This window comes from Ochotona princeps, chromosome 4 (genome assembly GCF_030435755.1).
Source record: "Ochotona princeps isolate mOchPri1 chromosome 4, mOchPri1.hap1, whole genome shotgun sequence".
NCBI lineage: Eukaryota > Metazoa > Chordata > Mammalia > Lagomorpha > Ochotonidae > Ochotona > Ochotona princeps.
The window spans coordinates 68446424-68474031 of record NC_080835.1 but is presented as its reverse complement, the minus strand read 5'-3'; the positions used below and the strand labels follow the sequence as shown (position 1 = coordinate 68474031).

General features: G+C 41.5%; 1 protein-coding gene across 1 annotated transcript in view; it reads right to left on the bottom strand.

Moving 5' to 3' along the window:
- The window catches only part of LOC101522123 (protocadherin Fat 3), a 123796-nt gene that overhangs the window by 53219 nt on the left and 42969 nt on the right, over positions 1 to 27608 (bottom strand). The window contains exons 7-10 of the mRNA XM_036493716.2: positions 27290 to 27486; positions 25527 to 25680; positions 23099 to 23332; positions 2314 to 2703 (exon numbers count right to left, since the gene is read on the bottom strand). Of these exons, the coding sequence (XP_036349609.2) occupies positions 2314 to 2703; positions 23099 to 23332; positions 25527 to 25680; positions 27290 to 27486 (975 nt within the window). The remainder of the gene's footprint in view (positions 1 to 2313; positions 2704 to 23098; positions 23333 to 25526; positions 25681 to 27289; positions 27487 to 27608) is intronic.

Below are 27608 nucleotides of genomic sequence, written 5' to 3'. Positions count from 1 at the left end.
CTTATTGAAAACATTCTGGAAATCTGATTAATGTTGTCAGTTAAAGCACAGCTATGCATCAAACATAATGTTGAAGAAATCAAGTGGGTTGTTTTGTCCCCTATAACTGTTTCTGTATGTCTTGAAGCAGTTCGGAAGCCTCTGGTTTCATTTGCTCTCATGCATCTAGGAAACAGAGGTGGGATCAAGTATCCTTCCTTGATAAGCATCTCTTGATTCTCACGTGCACCCAGAAAGACCAAGAATGGGCTGGGAGGAAAGGATATAATGGTATGGCCTCATTCATTTTCAGCCTATACATACTATCACACTTGCATGAATTAACCACAAAGGTGCCTTGCCAAGCAAAATGGGCAAAGCTCTCAGAAGTTTCAAGGTATAGCAATACAACGGAAAAGAAAGAAAAGATAACTGACGGCACAGCGGCAAAACGATCTGTGTTTATAAGTCACAATTACAGGGAAGATAATATCCATTTCACCCAGTTGTTTGAAATGAACCAGCAGAACACATAAAGGCTGCTGAGTGCCACTTCTAGGAGGGACTCCACGAGTACTTTATATTCCCTTCACCCTCACCTGTTCTGGTGATACAATCAAATCTTGTATCAGGCTACTGGTGTCTGCTGACTGTGCTATCATCCTCAATGCTGGGTACTTTTCTCCCATCCAAAAAAGAAATCCTTAGGGTAGGCGGAAAGGTTTCATCCACTCACAGCTTTATAAAGAAACTTTCCTAGTTGTTAAACTGTCAATGGACTGTTAAGATGAGAAACCAAAGTCATGCCTGTATGAGTAGCCTCTTTCTTCCCATGTGCCAGCCCAAGTACTTTATTCTGTGTCCAAGAAATGTGATTCAGTGCTAATTTTAAATAGTATTTAAGCACCAGAAGTGCAGCAGCTGAGTCTCGAACCAATGCACATATGTGATGCTGGCCCCAGAAAACTTTTCCTGCTATACCATGGTGCTGGTCCCCAACACATATATTTTAATGGGCTTAGAAAACAGCTATTGCTGAAACACAAATATAAACTCTCCATCAATATTTACACTTCCCTATACTTAAGGGTGAGACAGTATCTTCTGCATTTTTTGCATGCTGAGTATAGCAGTATTCTACGTGATATCAAGCTATAGCATTATTGTTGAGTCAGGAATATTTGAATTCAGATCCTGGATAACCCACTTCTAATATTGGACAATGGGACAAGTATTTAACCACGCTGAAGCTCTATTTTTCTCATATGGAAAACGTGAGAAACACTTGATAATGTACTAGGATTCTAGGTCATTTGCCATGTTAAATGAACATTGCTGATTATGATAGTTTCTTATATTTAGTGGACTTTGTAAAGGAAAATGCATCTCCTTGGCATTTTGGTCCACAGGTGCATGCTTCTTAAGTGCTGAGGAAAGGATGTCCAAAGGCTGAGAGATCTTCAAAATGGCAACTATCTTTACTATTAGGAAAATTGGTAAATAAGTGAGAATATTCACAAAGGGGCCTGTTGCATAACAGAAACCTAATCACTGCAGAGTGTGTGTTTATTCTTCATGCAATATGCAAACTTGTTTCCTGAATTACCAATTTCATCTACCCAAACAGCCTTATTAACTCACTGAAGAAGAGAAAGCCTGAAGGCTATGTTTCTGTTCTTTTGGATTTTTGTTTTAGGTACCTTTCCCCTAGGTAATGCTTCACATCCCCCAACATCTTGACAAGGGCTTGCTTAAAAATGGCCGTGTTCTACCCTAAAATAGCAAGCACGGTCAAACACAGCACCAGACATCTGGAAAGGATGCTGGCTTCCCTGATCAGTGACTGCCCTGACTGATGACCACAGTGGAAGTAGCAAGTGGATGTTCATTTTTAGAAGAACTTCTCAATAAATGTATATAGGATCTAAACACACACCCATCAATGTGCATGCACGCACACACTCCCGCACACACATACACACAACAGAAAAATAGCAAAGCAAATTAACCCTCGTGCTTGGAATGCAGATTCATCTCTCCATTAAGAAACATCATTGTGTCTCCAAGCCATCTCATTTAGAAATCTTGGAGCCAACTTGAGGGATAAGTATTTGCCAAGTGACCCAACAACAAGGAGCTTCAGAGAACCCAGGTGGGCAAGCCTCAGGTAAGAAGAGCCAGAGGGTACTCTTGGGCCTGCCATAGGACATGCTACTTTCGTTTCCACTGGGAGGGAGGAAGAAGAGAAAAGAGACCATTCGAAAAGACATTAAGAGTAGTATGAAAATAAATAGCATGAAGTCTTGAATTCCAAGTTCAACGTCTTTTACTCACCTGTCTTTGGGTTAATCCTAAATTTCCCTTGTTCATTCCCAGAACGAATGAGATACGTTATCTCAGCATTTGTGCCAATATCTTTGCTGGTGGCAAAAACAGCAAGGACTTGGGTGCCAGGGGATGTGTCTTCAGGCACTGTTACCAGGTAGTCCCTTCTCTCAAACACAGGTGGATTGTCATTGATGTCCAGCACGGTGATGGTGACTGTGGCGAGAGAGGACATGGACTGTCCTGGACTCTGGTCAGTGGCCCGCACAGTGATGTTGTAGGAAGACTGCTGCTCTCGGTCCAACGGTTGCTCCAGGATAATGATGCCAGACATGCTATCAATGGAGAAGAACCCATCAGCGGAATCTGCCAGGGAGTACACAACCTTCCTGTTGATGCCTGTGGAGTGACACAAGAAGGGGAACAGACAAGAATGGTCAGTATTTGACCCTGAAATATTATGGCTGTGCTGGACTCGAAGGGTCTTTTGATATCCAACAAGATTAAAAGATAGAGCAAACAAGAAAATATTGACACCAAAAAGCCAGAAATAGTTGGGTAGACTTAATATATAACCCTGTATACACCTACTCAGAAAGCGTTTAAGAAAAACTCATAGCTGCTGCTACATGAGTAAAGAGGCATTACAGAAATCACATCAACACATTTTTAGTTAGAATTCACCAGGTGCTCCTGTAGATTCTAGAAGTTCTAGTAATGGAAAAGGGTTAAAAATTTCTTCAAGAAATTGTTGTAACCTACTGATGTGCTGGTGAGGTGGAAGACACTGAGAGGCTCCAAGACGGAGTCATGGAATGTGGCTTAGACTTTAATGGGTCCCTCCAGCTGCATGTTGTGAACAGACTGAAGAGTGGCCAGAAGCAGGCAGCACAGGCAGCAGTCTCCTGCGGGAATGCAGACATGCCATAATGGCAGACGTAAACAGGGTGGCCGCATGGGGAGGGGTGAGCAAGGGTTGGGTTCCAGATGTATTCTGAGTACACACTTGTGACAAGTGAGGGGTCCACAATGCATTCTGAACTTGGAGGTGGTGAGAAAAAATGTTCTCTGATTGTAGATCTGGCATGATGTGGGATTTGAGGGTGAGAGAGTAAGAGTGAAGGAAGGAGGGAGGGAGGGAGTATTCCAGGAGATGTTGCAGTTCTGGCCTGAACAATTGGAAAGGAATTATCCTTAGCTGAACTTGAGAGCTGCAGAAAAACCAGAGTTGAAGTAAAAATTAGAAGCTTTGATTTAGACAAACTAAGTTCAAGGTGGGCATGTAAAATTCAATGGAGGCATCAAGCAAGATGTTAGAGGAGCTGGCAGTCAGAGGACAGCCCAGGCTGCAGCTGTAAGTTGGAGGGTCATCTACACAGAGACAGCTTTCAAAGCGGGCAGCACAGAGGGAAGAAGGAAGAGTGAAAGCTGTGAGCCCATGACCTGGAGCTCTCCACCAAGGGAGGAAGAGAGCAAGACCTTCTTTAACCTACTATTTTAAGCCCCATCCATTTGCTACCAAAATATCATTTCATCTTAACATGTACTTAAAGCTTAAACATCAGCCAGGCAATGTCCATCAGTCAGCAACAAATTGCCTAATGTAGACTTGTTTCTATTCCGACTCTATAGAGTGATTTAATTATTGTTGCTAGAGATCTTAGCACTTTAAAATGGTTAATAAAGCTCAACCTCGCTTTAGTCATTAATATTTATAAGGTAGAAAGTCTAACAACTTTATAGGCTGAAAAAACCACCATTCTGATCCTAAATGCTGTTAATGAAGACATTCACTAGTCAGGGGTCATTAGTTATGACAATCACTTGTAAATGTCTACCGTGAATTGTAGAAGACCAGAATATAAGCTTTTAGAGGAGACAGCCTAACTCTGTGTTTTCTATTGTAACACCTTACCAACGGGACAGGCACCTGGCAATAATAAAGAGTTAAACATTTCACTGCCCCAGTATGCGATTTCCCCTAAGCCTAAATTCCCAGCAAACCAATAAAATCATATATCTGGAAGGGATGACATAGATTGCATTATGTGGCTTTAACCAGAAGGTCAGGGCTGAGAGCTCGTTCTTGGTTTCATTCCAGGGAGTCCATTTTTTCCAAAGTTTCATCATTTACTTTTATTTCTGTTTCAGAACAACCACCCTGTGATATATAAACATCAACCTTTGATTTTATCGGTGATGGGATTAAAAAGGTTTCCTTTTTTGTTTGCTGCCCTTTGACATAAGGCTCCAGAGCCAGAGGTCTTAGAGATGGCTATTCCTGTGGTGAGTGCAAGATTACATGCTTTAACATAAATTCCTGAGATGAATGCACAGAGGACTGCAGAGGCAACCAAGCTTGCACCTGGAAAACAACAGCTCTGCCTGGGTGTCTGAATAGGCTCTGTGCTCGGGAAGCTGCCCTGACTGATTTGATGGTCTCCAGATACCTCTTGGAGTCACAGGAGTGCTTTTATGGAAGCACAGCAACAACTGACACAAAGACACTACCTAGGTTTTCAAATCACACACGTTCCCTTGGGGTTCAATTTCCACCTCCACCATATGGTATATTGCATTTGCCAACAAGAAAAGCAGGCAGGGAAAGCACATGGAGCCTTCCTTCTGAGCATGTGTTGGAAACCAGGAAATCCATTCCACTGAAGCCTAAACCAAGGGCTCATGAACTCACCTGGCGCCATCAGCATTCTTAGGTAAGCATTGGGGACAATAAGCACAATCCATTTGCGCCTGGGCTCGTTTGGCTTGTAAGCCAAAGAACAATCAGAGAGGAAGGTGATTCAGACTCTCTGGATCTAAAGCCATAGTACTCCAGGCAACCGCATTAGGAGACACAAGAGTTGGATTTGCACACAGTTGCTCTGTGTAGCAGTAAGGTCAAAAAGGAAGGTTCTATCAATGGTTATCTGTGCTTTCTTCCCTGGATTAGGTAGAAGTCTAATGAAAACTGTCATCAGGTTTGCAGCTTTCTCTCCCAGCTCTATTCATAGGCTCTCAACTGGGCCCTGAATCTCTAAACTGGAGATTCCCTGTTCCCTAAGCTGCAGGCTCAGCAGGTCAGCCCCATTGCTGGAGTGCTGCTCATTTACCAGGCTGACATTAATCAGCCACACAAAGACCATGGCTCTCCTGCAGGCAGATTCTGTTAAAGTCGGTGACGCCTTTTCTGCTTTATTCTAGCAAAAAACCATCCCTCCCCACATGCTCCCCTTCCCAACAAGTTGCTGACCCATGTTCCCCCACCTCCCCATACATATTGCTTATGACAGTATCTTGGGAATTCACACCCGGAGGGGCTGGGAGATTTATTATTCCCCCTAGTCTCTGTTAGCACTCAGACTGATATGGAGCCAACATCAAGAAAAGGAGTGTGTGCAGCGGGGATCCGGGGGTGGTGGTGGTGGTATATGTGTTTGTGTTAGGGCAGGGGGAAGGGGAAGCCAAGCCAAAAAACTCTCTAAATAGCATCACTTATAACTGGCTAGCTCTCAAGAAAAGAGCAAAATGTATTTTTGGAACACATACACAATCCAATTTAGACACAACTGCAATGTGTTTCAATAATTTTTAGAAATACAGTCAGAAACATAGATGTTCATTTGAAGACAGAGGTTTTGGTATAATGCTTGGGTCTCTGCTGCATTACTGGGAAATGGGGTGCTGTCCTTATTAAATGAATGCAGGCAATGTCAATAAAGTGGGAGCTTCCTATCCAACAGAGTTGATAAATGTCATCCCTCAGATTGCCATCCCTTTTGCTACATGCCCAGCAGAAAGGACGAACCCAAGCAGAAGATCTGCTTGCTAATTGGTCTAATGCTCCTACTGCATGTCACAATGTGTCCTATCAAGCTATAACACGAATCTATCACTTTGTGTTTTTAAGGATGTAATTCTCTTCTCCAATTTGAGCCTGATTTAATGAATGTGGAGTTACTCGGTGCCTTAAAATGCCAAAATGCCAGACCACCAAGAGGAGTATGACTATCATTGCAAGTGAAATTTTTGCATGTTAACTGCAGCAAATGGAGCAGGCATGCCTTCAGAGGATTAAAATCAAGTACAAAGAGAATGCTTAAAATTCTGTTTGCTCAAAGGAAGTAATGGGCAGTGGCATTTTGTGGCGTGGGGTTGGAAGAAAGAGCGAACACATAAAAATTCCTAGTAGGAAAGGCTATGAAATCCTGGGAGGGGCTGCCAAACACATCTATATTCTCTCCTTTGGGAAGCATCTAAGTAGAGCTGAGGTTTCTTTCCATGCCTAAGTGAGAGAATCTATACGTAGACTTTCTGGGTATGGAGCTACACATAAAAGTTTAGGTTATAAAGAAACTTACACTAATATAAACAGATTTAAAGTATTTCATAGGTACAATTCTAACATAAGTACACTTCAACCCTCAACCCACTCACTCCTTCCTTCATTTTTTTTTCTTAATTTTTTTGAACACTATAACATGAAAGCAGTGTGGGGCCCAGTGCAGTGGCTTAGCAGCTACAGTCCTCACCTTTAACGCACCGGGATCCCACATAAGTACCAGTTCTAATTCCGGCTGCTCCACTTCCCATTCAACTCCCTGCTTGTGGCCTGGGAAGGTGGTCCAGAACAGCCCAAAGCCTTGGGATCCTGTACCTGCGTGGAAGACCCATAAGCGCTCCTAGCTCCTGATTGGCGCAGCTCTGTCCATTGCGGTCACTTGGGTGAACGAATCATCAGACAGAAGATCTTCCTCTCTGTCTCTCCTCCTCTCTCTATATATCTGACTTTGCAACAGAAGTAAATAAATCTAAGACAAAATGAAAGAGTGTTGTCTAGTCCTGCAAGATAAGAACTCCTGCCTGTATGTAGCCTGTGTCCTGCTCAAACTGTGTAAGTCGATCTTGGAAACTCGCTTAGTTTGCATGAGTCTTTGCTGCAAGAACTGCAGAATCCTGTGCAGTTGAGATTTTCTTCTATGTAATTCTAAGTCACACAAATGAAGAGAGTTTGGTTTTTATTTCCATTGGGCTTGTCACCTCAACTGCTCTTGGAGCTGCTTGACCAGCCTCGACAAAGCAAAAACCCACATTAAACCAGATTATGTACAGATCTGTCAGATTCTTCTGGATGGGAAAGAAGTGTAACACAACAACTTCAGATCGCTTTGTTAAACGTTCAGAATTGACACTTGCAGCTTTTTGTTATCAGGACATTTACACTTCAGTGTGAGCTAATCCCCAGGGCTAACATTGTCCCCAAGCATCTAACCCAGTGTCAGCATAACTTGGTTTTGTAAGTGAGGCTATAAGAGGTGTTAGGGTCTGCACTGAAAGCAAAGCACTAGAGCCATAGAGGGCCCTGAGATTTTATTTTGAGCTGATCTTTAAAAAAGCATTTTCTCACTGAGACCAGACTCCTTAGGCTGAAGGAACCAGGAACAGTTTATGCTTGTATTGGGTGTCTAATGTTGGCAGCTGCTCCAACTCCTCTATAGGGCTCTGTCTGTGACATTCACCACTATGTCTGCAGATCTGGCTTGTAGGTGGCCCCCAAAATGTGAGCTGTGCCAAAGTGCTTTACACTAGTTCTTATAAAGGGATTTAAATTTACAGGGAGTAGGTGTCTGAGACAGAAATATCTAGAAACAATTTCAATCATCCGATTCTAGTAACATTTTAAATTTTCGTCACTTATTTTTAGATTATCGAAATATCAAAATTTACGTACAGTAATACGAACAGATTTCTACTGTCCAACTTATAATTTCTGATGGATGTGTGTCCTCAAGAAACCACTCAGCAAGATTTAAAGCAACATTTCTCGCACCCTTTAAGTTGTCTCATGCCCCACTGTAATTAGTTCCTGACCCCATGCCCTAGGAAATTTAATAACTTGTTTTTGAACTTTCTCCGGCCTGCCTTTATTAATGTCTACTCATCAGCACTTGAAATCCCACAAGTATGTTTAGGTTTCACAGTCTTTATGACCCAGGCTGAGTGATTAAGTCATGCTCTTATTTAAGCCATGAGGATTATCCTTTGAAGAAAAATGATAAACAAAGCTTTGGCTCTTGACTATGTCATTGCATTCCTTTGCAATGGCCTTATGCTTAAAAGACAGTACCATTTGTTTTGAGAACTGGAAGGTTTCTGTCTTTTTCACAGGAGTCGCTCTATGATACTGCCAATTACTAAGGACTTGCCTTGTGCCTCCTGTTTGAGGACTCTAGGCACTGAGATGATGCCTCCATGTGATAAGCATCTGCCAAGTGTCACCTGGTTATTTGCCTGTTCTAGGCACTGAGAGAAGGAGATGTAGCACCTCACAGACTTCATTCCTAACTCTAGGAGCTTGGTGACTTGGTGAAAAATGACTTGCACTACATCAAATCCCCTTCATGACTTTGCCCAGCTTCCCCTTTTTTCAATGAATTAGAAGGTGGATCCTTTGTGCCTGAAAGAGAATCTTCTTTCCCTGCTTTTTCTGGTCCAAATTTTATATATTCTTTGCAGACTCTCTTCTGGAGTAGCTAGGTTAATACCCCTTCAATTCCTTCTCTGTGATCCTTTAATGTGATTTTTGACTCTACTTTTACATTATCAATATCCACATGTAATTCCTGACTCCCACTAGATTAATTTGGTTTTTAGACAGGAAAACAATACCTTACTCATTGTCATACTGAGTGCAAACTAGCAAATTTAGAAGCATGAATGTTGAATCGCGGAGCAACACAGGACCAACAGAAGTATAATCAGGTGAGCACAACATATGCAGGCAATGAATATGCTTCGTAGATATGTCTGTTGCAAATACATGTGTTAACATAATCCGATAACTTAGATAGAACATAGGGGATAAAAATAACTTATTAAAAATATAAGTAAAACATAACATTAACACTTCTGACTAAGGAGAGTGAATTTATAAAAAGGTTTGCTAATGAAGCAAGCATGCTGGCATAGCTAGCAAATCCTCCACCTGCAACACCAGCATCTGTATGGGTGCTGGTGTAAGTTCCAGCTGCTCTAATTCTGATCCAGCATCCTGCTTGGAACCTGGGAGAGCAGCAGAAGAGGGTCTAAGTCCTTGGGCCCCTGAACCCATGTGAGAGACCCAGAGAGCTGTCTCAGGGCTCCACACTGGCTCAGATCTGACCATTGTGGCCAACTGGGGAGTGGCCACAAACAAAAATTTAAAAATCTTTAAAAAGCTATGATAATTACTTAATTTTTCCACTCTGAGGACTGGCTGATTAAGTTATGGTATATTTTAATCATTTACCAAGATATTTCAGAAGTTCATGAAAAAAGATATAAAAAAATCCATGTGTTATTTCAAAAGTTTTTGTACTTCCCCCCAAAATATGACCTTTTAATTTTCCCATGAATTTTTTTAAGTACCCTGGTATCAAGAATACTATAATACAGCAATATATGGAAATGCATTTGCAAATCAGCAGCAACAGAACAGATTTCAAAACAATATCTAAACCGTGAGTCCATTTGGCAGGAGGCAGTTCTCTCAAAATGATAATTGAGGTTAGAAGTTTGCATCTTGCAGGGCAGGGAAAGTTTAGCTCAATCATTTGGTCTGACTCTCCCAAAACAAGTGCAGACAGGACTAAAATTCAGTAAATCCAGAGCTGGTTAATTTTTAAGTTGGTAGTTTTGAATGGCCCATGAGTGATGGTATGACTATCAAAGGGGTCCCTGTTAAACAAAAGATCCCCCACCCCTGAGAGGACACAGAACATGTTTTTCACAGGCAAACAAGCTATTAAAAAACATGTCCCTGGATAATAATTATTTGATTGCAATTTGGGGAACAAGTCATCTTTTAAAGTTACTTTTCAGGAAAATTTTATTTCCAACATGTATGCTCTACGACATAATGAGGAAAAGTATACTTATGTGTTATCTACACTACTTTTCCTGGAGATTTCCATTCCTCATTTGAGTACATTCTTAGAAAGTCAATGATGCTGCTTAGAAAATGTCTTTGTCAAAAGCCTCATTATGAAGTTATTTCAAATAACGGTCCTAAGTCAAAGGAAGTGGCCAGCCTACAATTCTCCCAGCAAACAAAACCCCAGTTTAGTGAAACAGCTTTAACTGACTGCTCTTTTTCGTCTTTGAAATATGTCTTTAAATGATATTAAATAAAACAAAAAGTTGCTATGAGGAGGTGCATGGAATTAGCAATTTCTTTTAAAGACAGCCTCCAACTACTTGTATTTTTAGGATCTTTTAAAAGTTTTTTTGTGAGTGACCACTAACGCTGTCACATTCCCATGGGCAGAATCCCAATTCCCAGGGGGCAGCAGCCCTGTGAATTTTTGAAGTCAAGGAAAAATAAAAAGGCAAGAGGAAGCACCATCCATCCACAGAATCAAGGAGATCCTAACGACTGCACCAACAATCTCTGAAGGACTTGCCAGTTTTTCTAGCTGCAACATCAGCAACACAACTGATGGCCCCATAAGGCGCTAATAAGCAGGGTGCCTTGTTTCTAAAAAAATATTACGAAGTTCAATGTTAAAACAAGCACTGGTTCTTTAAGCAAGTCCTTCTTCAGGCACACAGGCTGCACACTCATAAAGCTGGTCCTATCGCTGAATAATACCACTCTTTGTGACACTGAAAAAGCTGCAATTTCGTGAGCTGTGAACTTTTTCAACTATCTGTGGCTTGGAACTACGCTAGGCATGGAATACTGAAGCCTAAGTAACTTGCTTTTTCAAACAAGTACTCAAAACTCTGTCTTTATTGGTATGTAGACGTTGTGTGCTGGATTGCTTCCGACAATCACACTGAAAAGATTTCCTATGTTTGCCACAAACGGGCAACACTGGACTGAGTAGCGCACCCATCCAAAGAATACCTGAGGACTTCTGCACATGTCTGGCACTGGGGTAAATGACGTGAACGATGACCCCAGGACTTCTACATTAAAGTGACCCCATTACCCAAGAGACAAACATATTGTACAGCTAATTGTTGCAGAAATGTAGCCTGGGAGGTGTCCCAGGGAAGAAAGTTGGACTGGGTCAATAAAGAGAAATGGGAGTGTCAGGAACACCAAGGTAAACAGCAACAGGAACGACTGCATGAAGAATGCCGAGGTGTGTGGAGGCAAGGCTGAAGCATTCGGCATTGCTAAAACACAAGTTTGGAATGAAAACCACTGAAGTGTTCTCTCCAGAGACTGCAGGGTATCAGAGACATTATAAGGAACAACAGCCACGATAAGCTAAACCCCAGGCCTATATTGATGGCTACATCATCGGAGAGAAGCAGTAGATCAAAAATGAATTGGCGTGGGCATGAGGGTGGGACATATTTTGTGACATGTCAGAAATTATGAAAAGAGCTCACCAGGAGCCCTCATCTGGACTGAGGTCCTGGCTCCTGGCTTCAATTCTAGCCTGGCCCTGGGCATTGAGGGCATTTATGGAGTAAACAAATAAAAGGGAGCTTTCCCTAACAGAACTAAAACAGAATTTAGTTAGTCAGCTAACTAGTAAGGATTAAAATGTGGATAGTCAATAAGATCTCATCCTGAAGCCACTTCACAATGTAACTCTGTGACATGACAGATACGGTGCCAGTGCCCTGCCATCTAGCTGCAGGTGCTATAGGACATGTCCTCACAGGCAGGTGGTGAAAAATCCAGGAGGGGTTAGAGGAGGCTCCAGGGTTCTTTGCTGGGATTGCTCTCCTTTTAGCAGAAGTCTTGGGAGGCACCACTTAGCCTTTTTGAACCTGTTTCTCCATCATCTACAAGAAGGAACATCAAGATCTGTTCTCAGTGAGACTGCAAGCTCTCTGGAGACAGGTTTTAAACACAGGAGTGTAATGTTTGATATCTACACCAGACAAAGGCGCTTTGATCACTTCCTCAAGGGAATGACTCATGTCTCTCAGTCTTTAGGGAAGACTATTTAATTTTTACTGACATTTTAATAGCTCCTCAGCCATCTTCAAAGATTTAACACTTCAGAGAATAACAGAGCTTTGGGGAAGCAAAAGAAAACATTCAATCACTGACCTATGCAGTTTAGCAGTAACAATTTCTAAGGCACTTGGAAAAACACAAAACATATGGCACATAAGACAAGAAAGAATGAAGTCAGAATAGAATCCTTCACGAATCAGTTTCTGGTAGAAATCACTGGAGAATGGCAATATCATTGGTTTCAAGGTGTTGATGGCTGTCTTTCAGAGTTGACTCTGCTACCAAGTATGTCATCTTGGGTGAGTCTCTTGGTCCCTGGGCCTTAATTTCCTCCTTAGAGAAAGAATGGTGCTGCCTAGATTTTGTTTCAGAGCCTCTGCAGTGGTATCCACCCAGAATTTGCAGTTTCTGTAGGAAGTGGGCCTATAGAATGCCTAGATCCATGGTAGTAGTCAACAGTTGGTATGGCATCACCCATCTCCTGCTCATGTTGAAATGGTTCTGTTCCCAGAGGCTGAACTACTCTTCAGAAGGTGGCCCCTGTGTGAATGGTCACTGAGCTGCACGGGAGTCCTTTTTTTCATTTCAGAAAGTGGAGTCTGTGAAAGGACAATGTAGATGTTACAGTAGGAAATTCTTAAGGATATATGGATAGAATTCAGGATGCCCAGGGTCCTTGTTTACATTACTTGTGCCAAGTTGGCCCAGAACTCAGTGGCATGAAACAACAAATATTTAATCAACAAATATCTATTATTTCTGGGGGCTATGAACCAGACTTTGCTGGCTGTGTCTGGCTGAGTGGCTTTCAAGAGGTGACAGTCAAGTTGTCACACAGCATTATGGCTTCTTCTAGAAGCCACTTTCAAACTTACTTCTGTAATTGTTGGTTGGTCTTGATCGCTTGCTATGTGGGCCTCTCTGAAGGCTGTCTCACAATCACAGCTGTTTTACCCGAGCTAAGTGTCCCAACTGAAAGTGATAAAGAGAGCCTTGGACTAAACCGTGTCTCCTTAAAATCTGTATCTTGAAGCCCTAACCCACAATTGTGTTTGGAAACAAGGCATATAGGGGGTAACTAAGGTTAAAAAGATCATAGGAGGCCAGTTGTACTAAGCCGCTGCCTGTTACATTGGCTTCATTCATGAGGCCAGGTTCCAGTTGTAACTGCCTCCCTTCTCATCCAGCTCCCTGCTGATGACCTTGGAAAAGCACTGGAAAATCAATCTTGTACCTGCATAGCAGAACGAATGGAGATCCTGTCTCCAAGCTTCAGCTTGGCCTCAGACATTGTGGCATTTGTGGAAGGAATAGTCAGAGGGAAGATTTTTCTCTTTGTTTTTCAAATAAACAAAATAAATTAGCTTTTTCTTTCAAAGAAATAATGTCATATGGTAGAATCCTAATTTAATGGGACTGGTATCCTCATAAGAAGAAGCATATAATATGAGTAGCAACTATGATTTTATAGTCAGGAGCAACTGCAGCTATTTTTATCACCCTATCTCTACATACAGGCACACACATGGGAAAAAACCAGGTGTGTACATGCAGAGAAGGCAGACATTTGTGAGGTAGGAAGAGAACTGATAACAGAGTCCAATCCTATTCATCTTGAACTTGGGCTTCCAAGCCTCCAAAACTGCAGGAAAATAAATTTCTGTTGTTGAAGCCAGCTAGTCTGCAGAGCTTGGCTATGGAAGTCCTAGACGAAAGCCAGTCTTTGCACAGTGGCATGCGGAAGTGAATGATCACTCTGTCATTTTGTACAGTGGTATGCAGAAGTGAATGGTCACTCTGTCATAGTGTGCTCATCAGAGGTGAACCAGAAGCTCGGGCTACTCTCACGAAAAGAGACATGGCTGCAAGGAGGCTGGCGCTGCTTTGGGTCATCTTACAGGTTGGTTAACTACAGTGGGAGAGTAACTGACATCTTTTTATCACTGCTATTCAACCGGATTTAGCACTCAATTCTTGACACAGGCAACAATCAAAATAATATGAACAGTACCAATGATTCTGTAAGCAGTGGGCATCATGGATATTTTGATATTATTTTATGGTTGCTGTATACAATTCTGCTTACGACTACTTCAAGATATGAAAGTCGGTAGAGCTGCTATGCAGATACTTGCTATTTAACGTATTAAACATGACATTTCATGTTACTGTAGGATACATTTTGACAAATACACTCAACTTGAAAACTTTCATATTTTATCTCATGAGTCATAAAACATGATTCTGAGAAGCTATCTGCAGGTGTCACCAAACTGCCAGGGTGTTCATGACACAAAATATGCAGGATCCTAAGCAAGTGGTTTTTCAAACTGTGATGTAAGGCACAGCAGTTTGACACTGCCGGGTGTTTGTCCTGTGAATGTCAGCTTCCCTGCCAGACTGACCAAGGCTGATGACTGGGGGAGGCACAGGGCAGCCTGTTGTAACCTGAACTGATCCTGAGGTTCACTGGAGTGGGAGCACCACTAGCCCAGGGTGCTTTTCAGAATTTATATCTTCAACCCGATTCCCAGGGACACTGTTGGCCCAGGGATCACTTTTCGAGAACCACTGTCCCAGACCACAGCTTCACTATTCTCTGGATACCGGTCCTGCAATGCTCTCATGGGCCCTGTAGTAATGTTTGAAGCCTTGCAAGTGACTAGTTTGGGGGTCAATGCAACTTACTCAACCCCTCAGAGTTTATTACCGTATTAAACAGAACAAAAAATTTTTGCCAAATTGTACATTTTGTTATGTGAATTGGAAATAATGTGTCTAAGGCACTTGGCAGAGTGCCTGGCATAGAGCAGAAGCTCAGAAGTAGATGTTAATTGCCACATTATGACTATTATCATTTAAAGTCCTGATGAAGCACTAAGCTTGTATGGGAAGGTTCATGGCTGTGAGAACAGCTGTGAAATCAGTTCCCTGCCTGGGCAGCCGTAAGGTGCCACGAGAACTCAGAGCAACAAGGAAAGATACAGCCTGACCCCGTCAACGTGCTTTTCCATGCATTCTTAGGCAATCCTGACACTGATATTTTGATGCTGGGAAAGTTCACATTATACAGGAGGGACATGAAGTAGTTGGGGGCCAAGACCTGTCCAAGTTCATAGGTCCCAGGCCTTGGCCCATATCCATATCATATGGCCTCTTGATCAATCTTGTCTGTAGGAGACATATCCATTGGGGATATTTGAGGACAGCCTTGCAGTTTGATTTGTAAGTTCCAAGGAAGCTGGGGAGTGCTGTCTTCTCAAGTGTGGGCTTCCAAGAAAACTTTATACTTAAGAAATCCCTAAAAGGTGGAAATGGTAGAATATTTGTAGGTCTGCATTGAGACACACAGTAATAGTAGATTCCACAGCTTCTCTTTCTTCCCTGTTCCCACACTAAGGTGCTGAAGACAGTGCCAAGAGATGCTTAAGAATTCACCTCTTCTGTTATAATTGCCTTTATTCTCTCTTGGGGTTCAATGAAAATTTCCTCTAAGAGATTTCCAAAATGTTCATGAAAATGCATATTATGAAAACACTATACATGGCCAAGATTTCTCTATCAAGATAAGTTATTCCTTGGATTACTCTTTGAAGTATCCTAGTATATATTTAGCAACTCTTCAGCAACTTGGCATTTCAGAGAGTAAACACTGAAATGCGTATTTGAGATCAGAAGGTGAGGTTGGGAGATTATGGTAATGATACAGGGGAACTCAGTGAGTGGGGAGGGACCTGGGGAGGGGATAAGGGAAAAAACCATATGGCATCATAGGCAGTCGCAGAACTGCTTTGGCCATCGCATCTGCAGTGGTGTGTCTGGAGCCCCAGGTGTAGATGAGAAAGCATCTCTGGTTCTTGAGTGGCAGAGCAGCGCTTGCGCAGTCCCTGTTCTAGGAAGACAAAGGGAACTCTGCGCCCAGAGCCGTTCAAGTGCTTTTGTGCTGGACTTGCCATCCTCAGTCCATGATCCTTTACTGCGGATTTATCTCAACTCTTTCTCTTTGCAAGCCTTGTGGTGTGGCTCTCAATAAGTGGCACACCAAACAGGCCAGGAAAAATCCTAAGAGGCAGGAAGACAGAGGAGCGATTCACTGCAAGAGGCTTGAGAGAGCTCTCAGTCAATGAACCCTCTAGGGTTCTTTCTGTGAGCTTCTCTCCAGACGGAGCTGCACTCTCATAGCAAGTGCTGCTCTGAGACTCTGGGCCAGCTCTGCACATCTTCTGGCAAAATCTGTGCTGTGGAAAACCAACTTCATTCCAACTCTTGCCCCACAAAAACACACGCCATTGGTGAATAGCCATCTGCCTCATCAACTTCTCAGTATATGATTTCCCAATACGGTCAAGCAAACTTTAGTGAACACAGAGTGTAGGATGCTGAGAACAACAGAAACACACTTGGGTCAACATAGAAAAGTTCTGTCAAGAGACAAGCTGTATCAGTCTCTTTCCTTTCCTTTGTCAATGTAAGGATCTAACTACTAACTTTAGGGGAGGATGAATCATTCCACAAGAAGGCATGTTTCGAAACTTTTTGTTAAGGCATATTACACATCTGTGAAAGCCACTGGTCTCAGGTGGTAGAACCACTGACTGCACTGACTGAGAAGTCCAAGCCGGCAGAGAGGAGCCTCCTACTGGGCCTTCCCTAGCCTTCTTGTCTAGTTTCTTCCTTTCAATTTTAATGTTTACTTTTCTGCTTCCTTCTTTCTTTCACAGCTGAAGTCAAGTGGCTGCTTCATGTTACCTAAATGTGTAATGTCACGCTCACCATCCACACTCATGAAGAATGTCATCCTAATATAAGGAATGTCACTCTCTTTTGCCTCCTTAGGACATGCTAAGAAGTTGTTTTCTTGCCCTCTCCTGCTATCCTCATTGCAGTAGAAATAACAAGAGCTTCCTCCAGGCCCTATGGCATGCTCTGCATTCCCCAGCTTTCCATGCAGGTGGCTCAGGCTATATGACCACTGAGCTGTACAGGAAGGGGCCATGTGGGTCACACTTGGGCTGATACAGCTGAAAGCTGGCATCTCACCTTCATTTTCTTCTCTTGCTAAGGTGGCCTTGAAGCCAGTGGTCAAGAAGGTGTGGTTGATAGGATTGAGGTTTGTGGGGGGATGCCCATGGGCCTATACTTAACTTGGAAAATAATTCACCATTTGCATGCTAAGCCACTGAGACTTTCAAAATACCATTTTAGCCTTCCAAAGTTCACTCCCTCTCTATCTAAGTTTAAATCCAGTTTAAGACTCAAACAAATGTTAAATCACTTCCTGAGTTGCCCCACTTGCAAATTCACTACACTCATTTTCATGTTTCTGTTGTAACCTGCATTGGTGTTGTACATGTTCTATCTGAGGAATCCTTACAAAATCCCATCTTTTTGGAAACGGTTTTCTTACATTTCTTACAACTGTCCTGGAATGTTCGTTTGTGCATTATGCTTATTCCTACTATGACTGTATGCTCCTTAAAGGAAAGAAAGCCCTACTCATTTCTAAATACTGAGAAAATTTACCTTTATCCTTGGCTTCTTTCTAGGGGTGCACTTTTTATTTTGAGTTTTCAATTTTATGGTAGAATTCTATGGAATCTGGGATTTCCCTCTCTCCTCCTTCCCCCGCCCCCCCTCCACTGAAGTCTCCATATTCCTTCATAAACAATCATTAAGTCCATTAGTCGGTTATTTAAGTGTGCCCTGACATTGCTGGTACAGACAACATTAGACAATCCAGCATCCTGTTGTCAAGATATATCCAACAGTTTGATTGGGAGTCCATCTTTGATTTGGAAGTAGAGATGCATATGCATTGTATCCTCACTTCTGGATATGAGTCTCTGTTGCATCGCCACTATACATTCCCTTAAATAAGAAGCCATGCAACACTTTAATGGCCAATTTTTCCTCAACTTTTCACCTCTGTACATCATGTTGTGTTTTAATTACTGGTGCTACTTTTTGTTCAGCAGCGCCCTCACCTGGTGCCCAAGTTTGAAATCTTCACTGACCAGTCATATTGCTTACAGTCCAGTCAGCTGTCAAAACCTAGAAATTCCACATTAGAACTCTCAATTGGGCTCTCATCTACCTGTTTGTTTTAAATCCCAAAGTCCCAGCGCCCATGTCAGACCTTGTTATCTTTCTCAGTAACCTCTGAGAAACTTCATTCATCCCCTGGTTTGCTCCCTTCCCATCCACCGTGACGTCTCCTTTGAAGGCAGCATTCTCCAAACCCCAGAATTGATTCTTTGGATTTTCCAAAAGTGCTCAGAGTACTGGTTTTGTTTTTTCCTCTTGAATTAAGCACATGATCCCTGGCCCTATGAAACAGCAGCAGACACACCCTTTCCACTATTCCTGTCTCATTGCCCCTCCTCCCTCTCAGATAAACAATGCTCTCCCAGAAATTCAATGAAGCTAAAACTTCCCAACTTTACATACTCAAGTTTTTTGTCTTCCTGAATATATTCCTACTTCCTATCCTGGAATGCTAGAACTATGTTCATTTTGGGAGCTCAGCATTTTTTAACAGTATTTTTATTCCTGAGTAACTCCTTTACTCTGGCTATTTCCTGCCACTACATAATCCGTACCTTTGAGAATCAGGTTCCTCCATCAGTAGTGTCTAACTGCTCATCAAATATTTTTTGAGTTAACTGCAATTATGAGCCTTCAGGTTTCTCTGAAAGCCCTAAAAGAAATTTCAACATTATAGGAAGTATTTTACAGTGGTGAGTTGTTCATTTAAAAACAAACAAACATAAAACTTCCTTGGTTTATGACTCTGTTCCACTAAAAGAGAATGTCCTCTCTCAACACAACTCTTTGGAAATTGGACTTTTCATCAAGTATGGGCTATCACATGTTTTCCAGTACAAATTTACATATTGTTGTTATGTAATTTTGTCTAAAGTGGTTTCAGAATGTTTCGTTCTGGTCCTCAAAATTACATGTTGTTTTCTTTACTAGTTCAAAAAAATCATTAACGTTGGGCACATAAGAACAAATCCTACCTGTAGAGGTAGACCAAATAATAGCATATTAATTTCAAAAGGTGAATAGAAAAAATGGTTTCCTCATTTCTGTTGGAAGCACTGAATTGTTTTAAATGTTGGGTCAATAAGTCATGTTTCTAGTTTAAGTGATTCAAGCTATTTTCACTTTATAGGAAAACTAAGAACTTAAAGGCTAAAATCTATTTAGCTGTCATACCATTTCTTAGAACTCATGTTAAAATTCTCTTCTACCTTTATTTTATTCCTGACCTAGGCAGTTATTTTTACATTAATATTGGTTCATTATGAATGATTCATAGGAGAAGGTTGTTTGAAAACAATAATGTTTCAAAACTAGAAAAGCAGGATGTGAGGGTTTAGCAAGTCATGGTAAGGGATTTGAATTAATGGAGCTATGGAATCAGATATCAGATAAATATATCCTTGCTTTCCTTAGCAATTTATAGTGATCTATTATATTACTGTGGTCAAATGCTAGTTGTTATAACACCTTAGGCAAAATGGAAATTTATTACTGCTCTAGCAAAACAAAACCAAAAAGTCAACGATGGAGGCATCAACAGATTCGGATTTCTGGAGAAAGTGTGTTCCTCGTGGTTGCTACCTTCTGTCTGCCCTCACATAGTGGAAGGGGTGAACGGGCTCTCTTGAGCCTTCTTTATAACGATACCGATTCCCACAGAGGCTGCCCTCTATCCACCCTCCAAGCCAACTCTCCATGCCATCAACAGATTGAGGATTCGATTTCAACTAAAAAGTTTGAAAGGACATAGACATTCAGCTCACAGCACTGGTGAAATAATTTACAACATGAATTGTTCAGGTAATATGCTTACCAAAGTAAAGTTTCATAAGCTGAACATCTCTCTCACACACATGGAACTAATGCTTGTCATGAGGATCAGAAACCAATTAGATAACTGGGATGACAGTTGAGTGAATTACGCTAGTGAAAAAGTGAGATAATCTCATAAGTTTACAGACTACATGTCACTTAAACAACATTTCTGAAATAAGAAAATGATAGTTATGGAGATCAGTGGTTGGCATGGATTAGGGCTTGAGAACCGGGTGTAGGAAGGAGGTGGGTGGGACTACAGTGGGACCTCAGGAGGCAGCCTTGTAACAGGTGAATGAAGGTGGTGACATGAAGCTACAGAAGAGGTAAAACAGCATAAAACATACACCTATATACCTGTCTATGCTGAAATCTGAACAAACTCTGCAAGCCACGCCATGTCAGCTGCCTAGTTTTGATACCAGAAAAACTAATTAGTCAAGATGTTATCATTGGTCGAAGGGCAACATGAAAGTGGAATTTGACCTTCCTGCTTTTTGTTTTAGAATGTCCTGTGACATTGTGATTATTTTGAAATGTTTTTTAAAAATTAGCCATTTTCTTGACACCTTGGAGGAGGTGCTGCAGACATATACGGTGGTAACAAAAGCAAGTAAAGTAGCGCAAACACGGAGGGGAACTGTGCTTGACACGGAAGAGACAGTGTCTTTAGCTCCTACCACGGGCTCAGTGCCTCAGAGGTTACTCAGTCTTTTGAGTGCTCTTGTTTTGATAAAAAATGCTGGAAATCTCAAATTCTAATAACAATCTGACTTTTAAATACGTGCCACTGCTAAACTTTCCTGAACAATAAATATGCCAAACACGCACTAAGGGTGCTGGACATTTGATCTCATGGCTACTTCTGTATGTGAACTCAGTTTTCACAAAGTGGATCAACTTAACCCCAGTTGAATCCCCCATTCAGTGCACAGCTCACACTAGTTGGCGATCCCTTACACAAAAGGAGAAATGGCTACTGGAGAGAAAGTTAGCCTTCTGCTCAGTGATGAATATGTCCTGAGCCAGCAGGCCTAGACATCCAGGTATTCTAAACAATGTTAGCAGTCAGCTGGCAGCTTGGGCTACTGCAGCTGCTCCCACAATCCCCTGCAAGCTCTGGCCAAGAGCTCACAGTCACTCTCACTCAGTGTCAAGGACATGGTCATTACCGTGTGTTTTTTAAGCAATGTTCACTTATTCCTTCCTAGTTATCCTAATTCTTTAAACATATACACATCAGATCTACAACAATTGAATTAGATCTATAAAAATTGTGGAAACGGAAATGAACCCCACAGTGGTGTCTTATACTAGAACTTTCTTGACACTGAGACAACGGGTTGCTGAATACTTTTTATGTGTTGTTGTCAGCAATGTCCCCATTATACTGTGTTTGTAGTTCTTAACATAATGGAAGGAGCAGATCAGGTTGAGTAGGTCTTCATTCCAGTTTTAGTGTTTCTCAAGGGTTTATCATGTCTGCCTGTTAGATGCTCACATCTCAGACAATGCTCCCCCCCAGCCTGGCCAGGCTGACTTTGAGGAAGACATAGCTAGCTGCACATACATCACCAGTACTTCCAAAACAGCTCTAGGTACCATGTCTATGAGTCAGGCAGAATCTATCTATCCCCATGCTGTCAGAAACAATATCTTGTATACCAATTAAACTTTTACCAGCTTGATGGAATACACCCAATTTTCTTTCCTGAAGAAAGTGAGCAAGAGAATTCCAGTCTTTTAACTTTTAAAGAATTTCCTGTGGCTTAATTACATATTCCAAACACCAAATTTAAAATGATTTAAAAAATAGTTTCCATTAATTCTGTCCCGTCTGCTCCCCATTCCCCCAAATCCCATCAACAGAAGTCTATAGAATTTTGACTGCAATTTAAAAAGGAGTGTTGTGGGTCCCACATAATTATTTATAAATAACAGCCTTTTCTTGTTTGCCATTTTTCACCACACTCTATAATGCAGACTCACAAAGGGCTGGTTCTCAGCCCCGAAAAGTATGCTAATGAGGGAAGAGCAATAATTCAAATGTAGCCACTAATTTCTCTAAGGGAAAAAAACACGCAGACCCTGGGCTCCCTGTGTGTTTTTCACTAATTATCATGTATTTACTTTTCCATTAGCCCAATAATTTTTCTTTCAATTCAAAATTAAGCAATAAGACACTGAATTGTATAATGGCCTGTTTAGCATAGCAGACACACCCCACTACTCCCTAGCCCTCAGATTTACAGCTTGTAAAATATTCAACCAAGAGGCTGGTACATGCCCTTTTGTAGTTGTGCTCCATCATGTAGTCACATCAATGTTTTGTGCATACTCAGAAGGTCCACTTAACAATGAACTCCAGCCCTGCACGTCTTTATGTAAAGTGGATTTGAACATAGCTTTTAATTCTAATTCCTTCATATCTCCCCTACTTTGACTCTGCATGGTACTATACTATCAGCTTATATGTGACAAAATAATGGAAAACAGCATTTGAAAAATCCACACTGGGCTGGGAGTGCATTTAGTGATTGGTCTTTGCACTGTGGGGCACAACAATAAATTGAGATTGTCATATTTCAGTTGAGGCATGCGAGGCAATTCTTCATAGAAATGGAATTCTTGCCACACAGCATAGCATTTTAACTACGTTTAGGTGGAATGGACAAGTAAAGAAGCTGTGACTTCTATTTGAAGGGCTAGGGGAAAAAAAGTGAACCAAACCAAAAGTCTTGGTTAAGATGAGGCAATCTATAGTAACGTATCTTCAAATCCTAGAAATAGAAGGAAAGGCAGCTTGTAGAGCACATCCTATAAGCCTTTCTTGTGCAAATGAGGTGTTTCAGCAGATAAAAAGTGAGATGGGAACCAATGAGGCTGAGCAGGGTTGTCCTAACATTAATGGTAGCATCAGATATCAACATGTCCAGCGTGTGTAAATGGAGCTGCTGGTCTGTACAGCTGACTTACCAACATCAGGGTCCACAGCTTGAACCCGGGTCAAGAGAGCCTTGGTGGCCGTGTTCTCGTACACACAGGCATTGTAATGCTCCGAAGAAAACACAGGTGGGTTGTCATTCACGTCCTCCAGAATGAGTCTCACATCAGCCTGGCAGAATCTGCCACCCCCATCGGTGGCCCTGGCAATCAAAGTGTACACAGGGACCCTCTCTCGGTCCAAGAGAGCCAAGGTCTTTAACTCACCTGTGGAAACAAATGACAGCATGCTTGATCTGGCTTTCTGAAAACTGCATTTCTCTGAGGAACAGAGACATCCCCTATACAAAGGCTTTTCATACAGGAAAGACTGATAACATTTGGTCCAAGTGTCCCAAACTCTTAAAAAAAAAGAACAAAATAACCCCCTCCCCCATGAGCAAATTCAGTTTCTTTAGCAATCAGTGAAAAACAGTGAACTGACTATATGATTTTCAAATGAATGAATCCCTCTGCAAGTTCTCCCATGCAAGGGATTCTTTCCTTTGGCTTCCTGGACCTATACCTCTTCAAGCTTCCTGAAACCTGCTCAAGAGAGCAATCTCAGGATTTCTGCTCTATTTCCAAAGAAAAGACCAAGAATGCACCCACATTTCAAGTTTTCTGATATTCAATAATGTCAGTAACTTGTCAACCCAAGAGGGCAACCTCTTTTTCCAGCTACTAAATGTACACCTCATGTTTTAGAGGAAAATATGATCACACACATAAAACTGACGCTCACTGATTTGGAATCTTGAAGGAACTTGACTGTGCTGTGCCAGGGTTACCACTTTCCTTCGCTGGGTGTGGAAGGGCGTGAGACTGCTGTGGGAGGGGTTAAGTTTAGAGGTTTGAGGCAGGGGCTGAGGAGCTTGCAACAGCAGCAGCTGTCTAGCAATCAGCATGGAGGTATGTTCTGTCTGCTTTTAACAAAGGCAACAGCTGTACTGGGGCTGGATACCAGACCCCATGTGGAGATTTTATTACTGTTTAAGTTTCAATAGATAGTGACAGCAAATATGGTAAGAAACCTGATTATATTCTATGTGGGAAAAAAGATGCCTCATGAAATTACTGCTCTTAATATTACTGGACATTACTGAGACCAAGCCACCTATATTTACCAGGCTTCCTTGCTGCACGGAACCAGCCCTCAGCCACAGATTGGATCATTTTCCTCTCCTATTCAGAGAGCAGCCAGTTGCTTTTTTGGTGGAGCATTTAAGATCTTGATCTGATCTGGCACTTTGAGCTCTCACATTCTCTGGATGTGCTGTTTTTTTTTTTGTTGTTGTTGTTAGTGCTATTCCTAAAAGTTGCAATGTCAGTTATAACCCTTGCTTGGTTCACATGTTATCTCTTTCTTAAAACAGTTTTCTCTCATCATATTAGCTGTGCCTTCCTCTATTCACAGATAGAGCTCCCCTTTGATTTTTTTTTCTGGGTATTCATTTAATTCTGATTAATATTATTCTTGCTAGTATTAGTTTTCTTGTCCATGTCCCAACCAGCCTGTCATATTCCTTAGAGATGATTGGATTGTTATCCCGGAAAGTGCCTGTATGTTTACTAACTACTCAACAAATAGGACCCATTCCTTAAAAATCATCAGGGTATACAGCTGACAGAAATATACATGACCATGTCAGTGTGTCCAAGTAAGATGCAGATGACATGGAAGTAAGATAGGGAGAAACTAATTCATGGAAATTCAATGTTTGGTTATTATTTACTAAAACTAACAAAATACTTGAAATATAAAAGTTATTCATCCTGTACATTTTATTTAAAATTGTCATTGGACAGATGATCCTGTTCATAATATTAAAATAATTTAATTTCCATAGAAAATGGCTTTTCCATTAACTCTGGTCTTCAGTATAGGCAGCTGCCTTTAGTTTACATAACCTTTCACACTGTAAATTTTACCTGAATGTACAAGCAAATATGAGGGCTCACAGCATCAGAAAAACTGAGGAGGGATGCTTGATAGAAACCAAACAAATGTGTCAATGATGATCAGGAAGGGTTTCAAAAGGAACTGAAACATGAAAAAAAAAGAAAGAAAAACTCTCCTTACTGTGTATTGCCGTCCAGTTAGCATGGCAACCCTCATTTAACATGTAACTCAATTTATACCTTTTATAAGCAGATGCTTTAACTCACAGATTGAAGATGTCTGCTTTCTATGTTAATAAATATAAGTAAAATCCAGGCAAGTTTTATAGATCAGATAAAATTAGTGTGGTCCAGAGCATATTCGGAAATTATGTGCTGCTATAATTTCCAAGATCCTGCACAATTACCCCATCAAACCTCTACTGTTCAAACTACCTATTACTGAGGACATCCTGTGAGGGTGTAACACCCCTTATGGATTAAAAAATGGCATTTATCCAAAGAATAAATTTCACCTTACCACTTTCTGGATCTAGAAAAAATTCACTGTTTCCAGATCCATAGAGTGAGTATCGTATGTCTCCATTGGATCCAATATCAGCATCCTTGGCACCGACCTTCAGGATGATTTTATTTGATGGAATGTCTTCAGGAAATGATGCTGTGTATGCAACCTAGAAAAAGGTGATGAAAGGCATTTAAGTTCTTAGTACCTTGTAAAGATGTATGATTCATTTGAGAATTCATACATGTAATTTAATTTCTATTTCTTCCCTTCACCATACAACCATCTTGTACTATAAGATGAAACATGATACTTTGCTGTCTTCCCCTTCACAAGAAGGTCTACTCAGTAAAGGCCATTATGCATGTTTACAGATGCTAAGGGCATAATGCTGAGGAAAACAGACAAAAACGTTCCGTTGGACCCATGGAACACATCACATATCATTTATGTCCTATCTTTCTGTTGAACCTCAATGAATCCTTGGAGCACAGTGAGACAGCACTGATAACATGTGGCACTAACAGGAGAGATTAAATCTATTTGTAATTTTTTTCTTGATTCTCGTGGTAAGGACACAATAAGCCATGTATTTTAATCTCAGTAAGAAAGAAAACTAAATGCAAGGGCCCAGTACAGCAGCCTAGTGGTTAAGGTCCTCGTCTTGCTCATGACAGGATTCCATATGGGCACCGGTTCTAATCCCGGCAACCCTGCTTCCCATCCAGCTTCCTGCTTGTAGCCTGGGAAAGCAGTGAAGGACGGCTCAAATGTTGGGACCCTGTGTTCGCGTGGGAAACCCGGAAGAGGCTCCAGGTTCCTGGCTCCTGGCTTTGGATCAGCCCAGCTCCGACCATGGTGGCCGCTTGGGGAGTGAATCAGCAGCTGGAAGATCTTCCTCTCTGTCTCTCCTCCTCTCTGTATATTTGCCTTTCCAACAGAAAATTTAAAAATATGAAAAAAGAAAGAAAATTAAATCTAGTACTGGGGCCTCAGAAAAGCATCATGTTTTGTACGGTAGTAGAAATGTTAATTCATGAAGAGTCTGAAGACCTAGGTTCAATGTCAGTATTGTCACTGATCAGCTATGTAAACTTATGCTGGCAAGCAACTTAGCCTACAGAGTGGTCCATTTCTCTTTTAAAGTATCAGTGATTTTGACAGAGCTACTCATAATATCCTTTCAGATTTACTTGATTTCACATGTTTTCATTTCATTTCATTTGAAAGTCATAAAGAGAAAGTGGGAAAGAAAGACAGAATCATCTTCTTTCTGCTGATTCACTCCTCCGAGGACCAGTACAGCCAGGGCTGGGCCTGCTAAAACCTGCAGGCCAGAATTGAATCCAGGTAGAGACCCGAGTACTTGAGCCATCAAAACATCACCAGATGCCTCCCGGGGTATGCATTAGCAGGAAACTGGAATAGATAGTGGAGTTGAGACTCAAATCTGGAACCTCTCAGAAGGAACGTGGGTTTACCAAGCAGAGGCTTAATCACTGCACCAAGTGCTCCCTGCGATACAATTTAATTTTGAGACTTAACAGTTTTTGTTCTTTCTTGTAGGATGATCAAATTAGGCACCTGATTTTACCACCTATCTCATTCTTATGCTTAGAATATTTTTTACCTAGACTTTACTTCCCACTCACTTAAGACCAACTGAGCCCTTCCTAGAGATCAGAACAGAAGGTCTCCTGGCCTTAATGAAGAAAAGTGAAATGGGTGCTAATTTTACAGATGCATAGTGGAAAGGCAGAGCTCTGTCTGAATCTCACCTGATCGCACACTGGACTATTGTCATTGACATCACTGACAGTCACTTCCACTGTGGCTTGTGTGACAAAGAGCCCATCAGTGGCTGTGATGTTGAGGAAGTAAATGTCTTGTTCTTCTCTATCTAGAGGTCTCTTCACATAGACCTTCCACTCACTCTGCACCAGGCCCAGGGCAAACCTTCCTCGGGGATTTCCTCCTGTTGGGAAAAATAGTGATGTTAAAAAAATACAGGGACTCTTGACTTAGAAGAGCGCTTACTAGACATTGGGAGGAGGAGGATGGAGGAAAGAGGGTATGGAAGAGGTTGGATAACCGGTA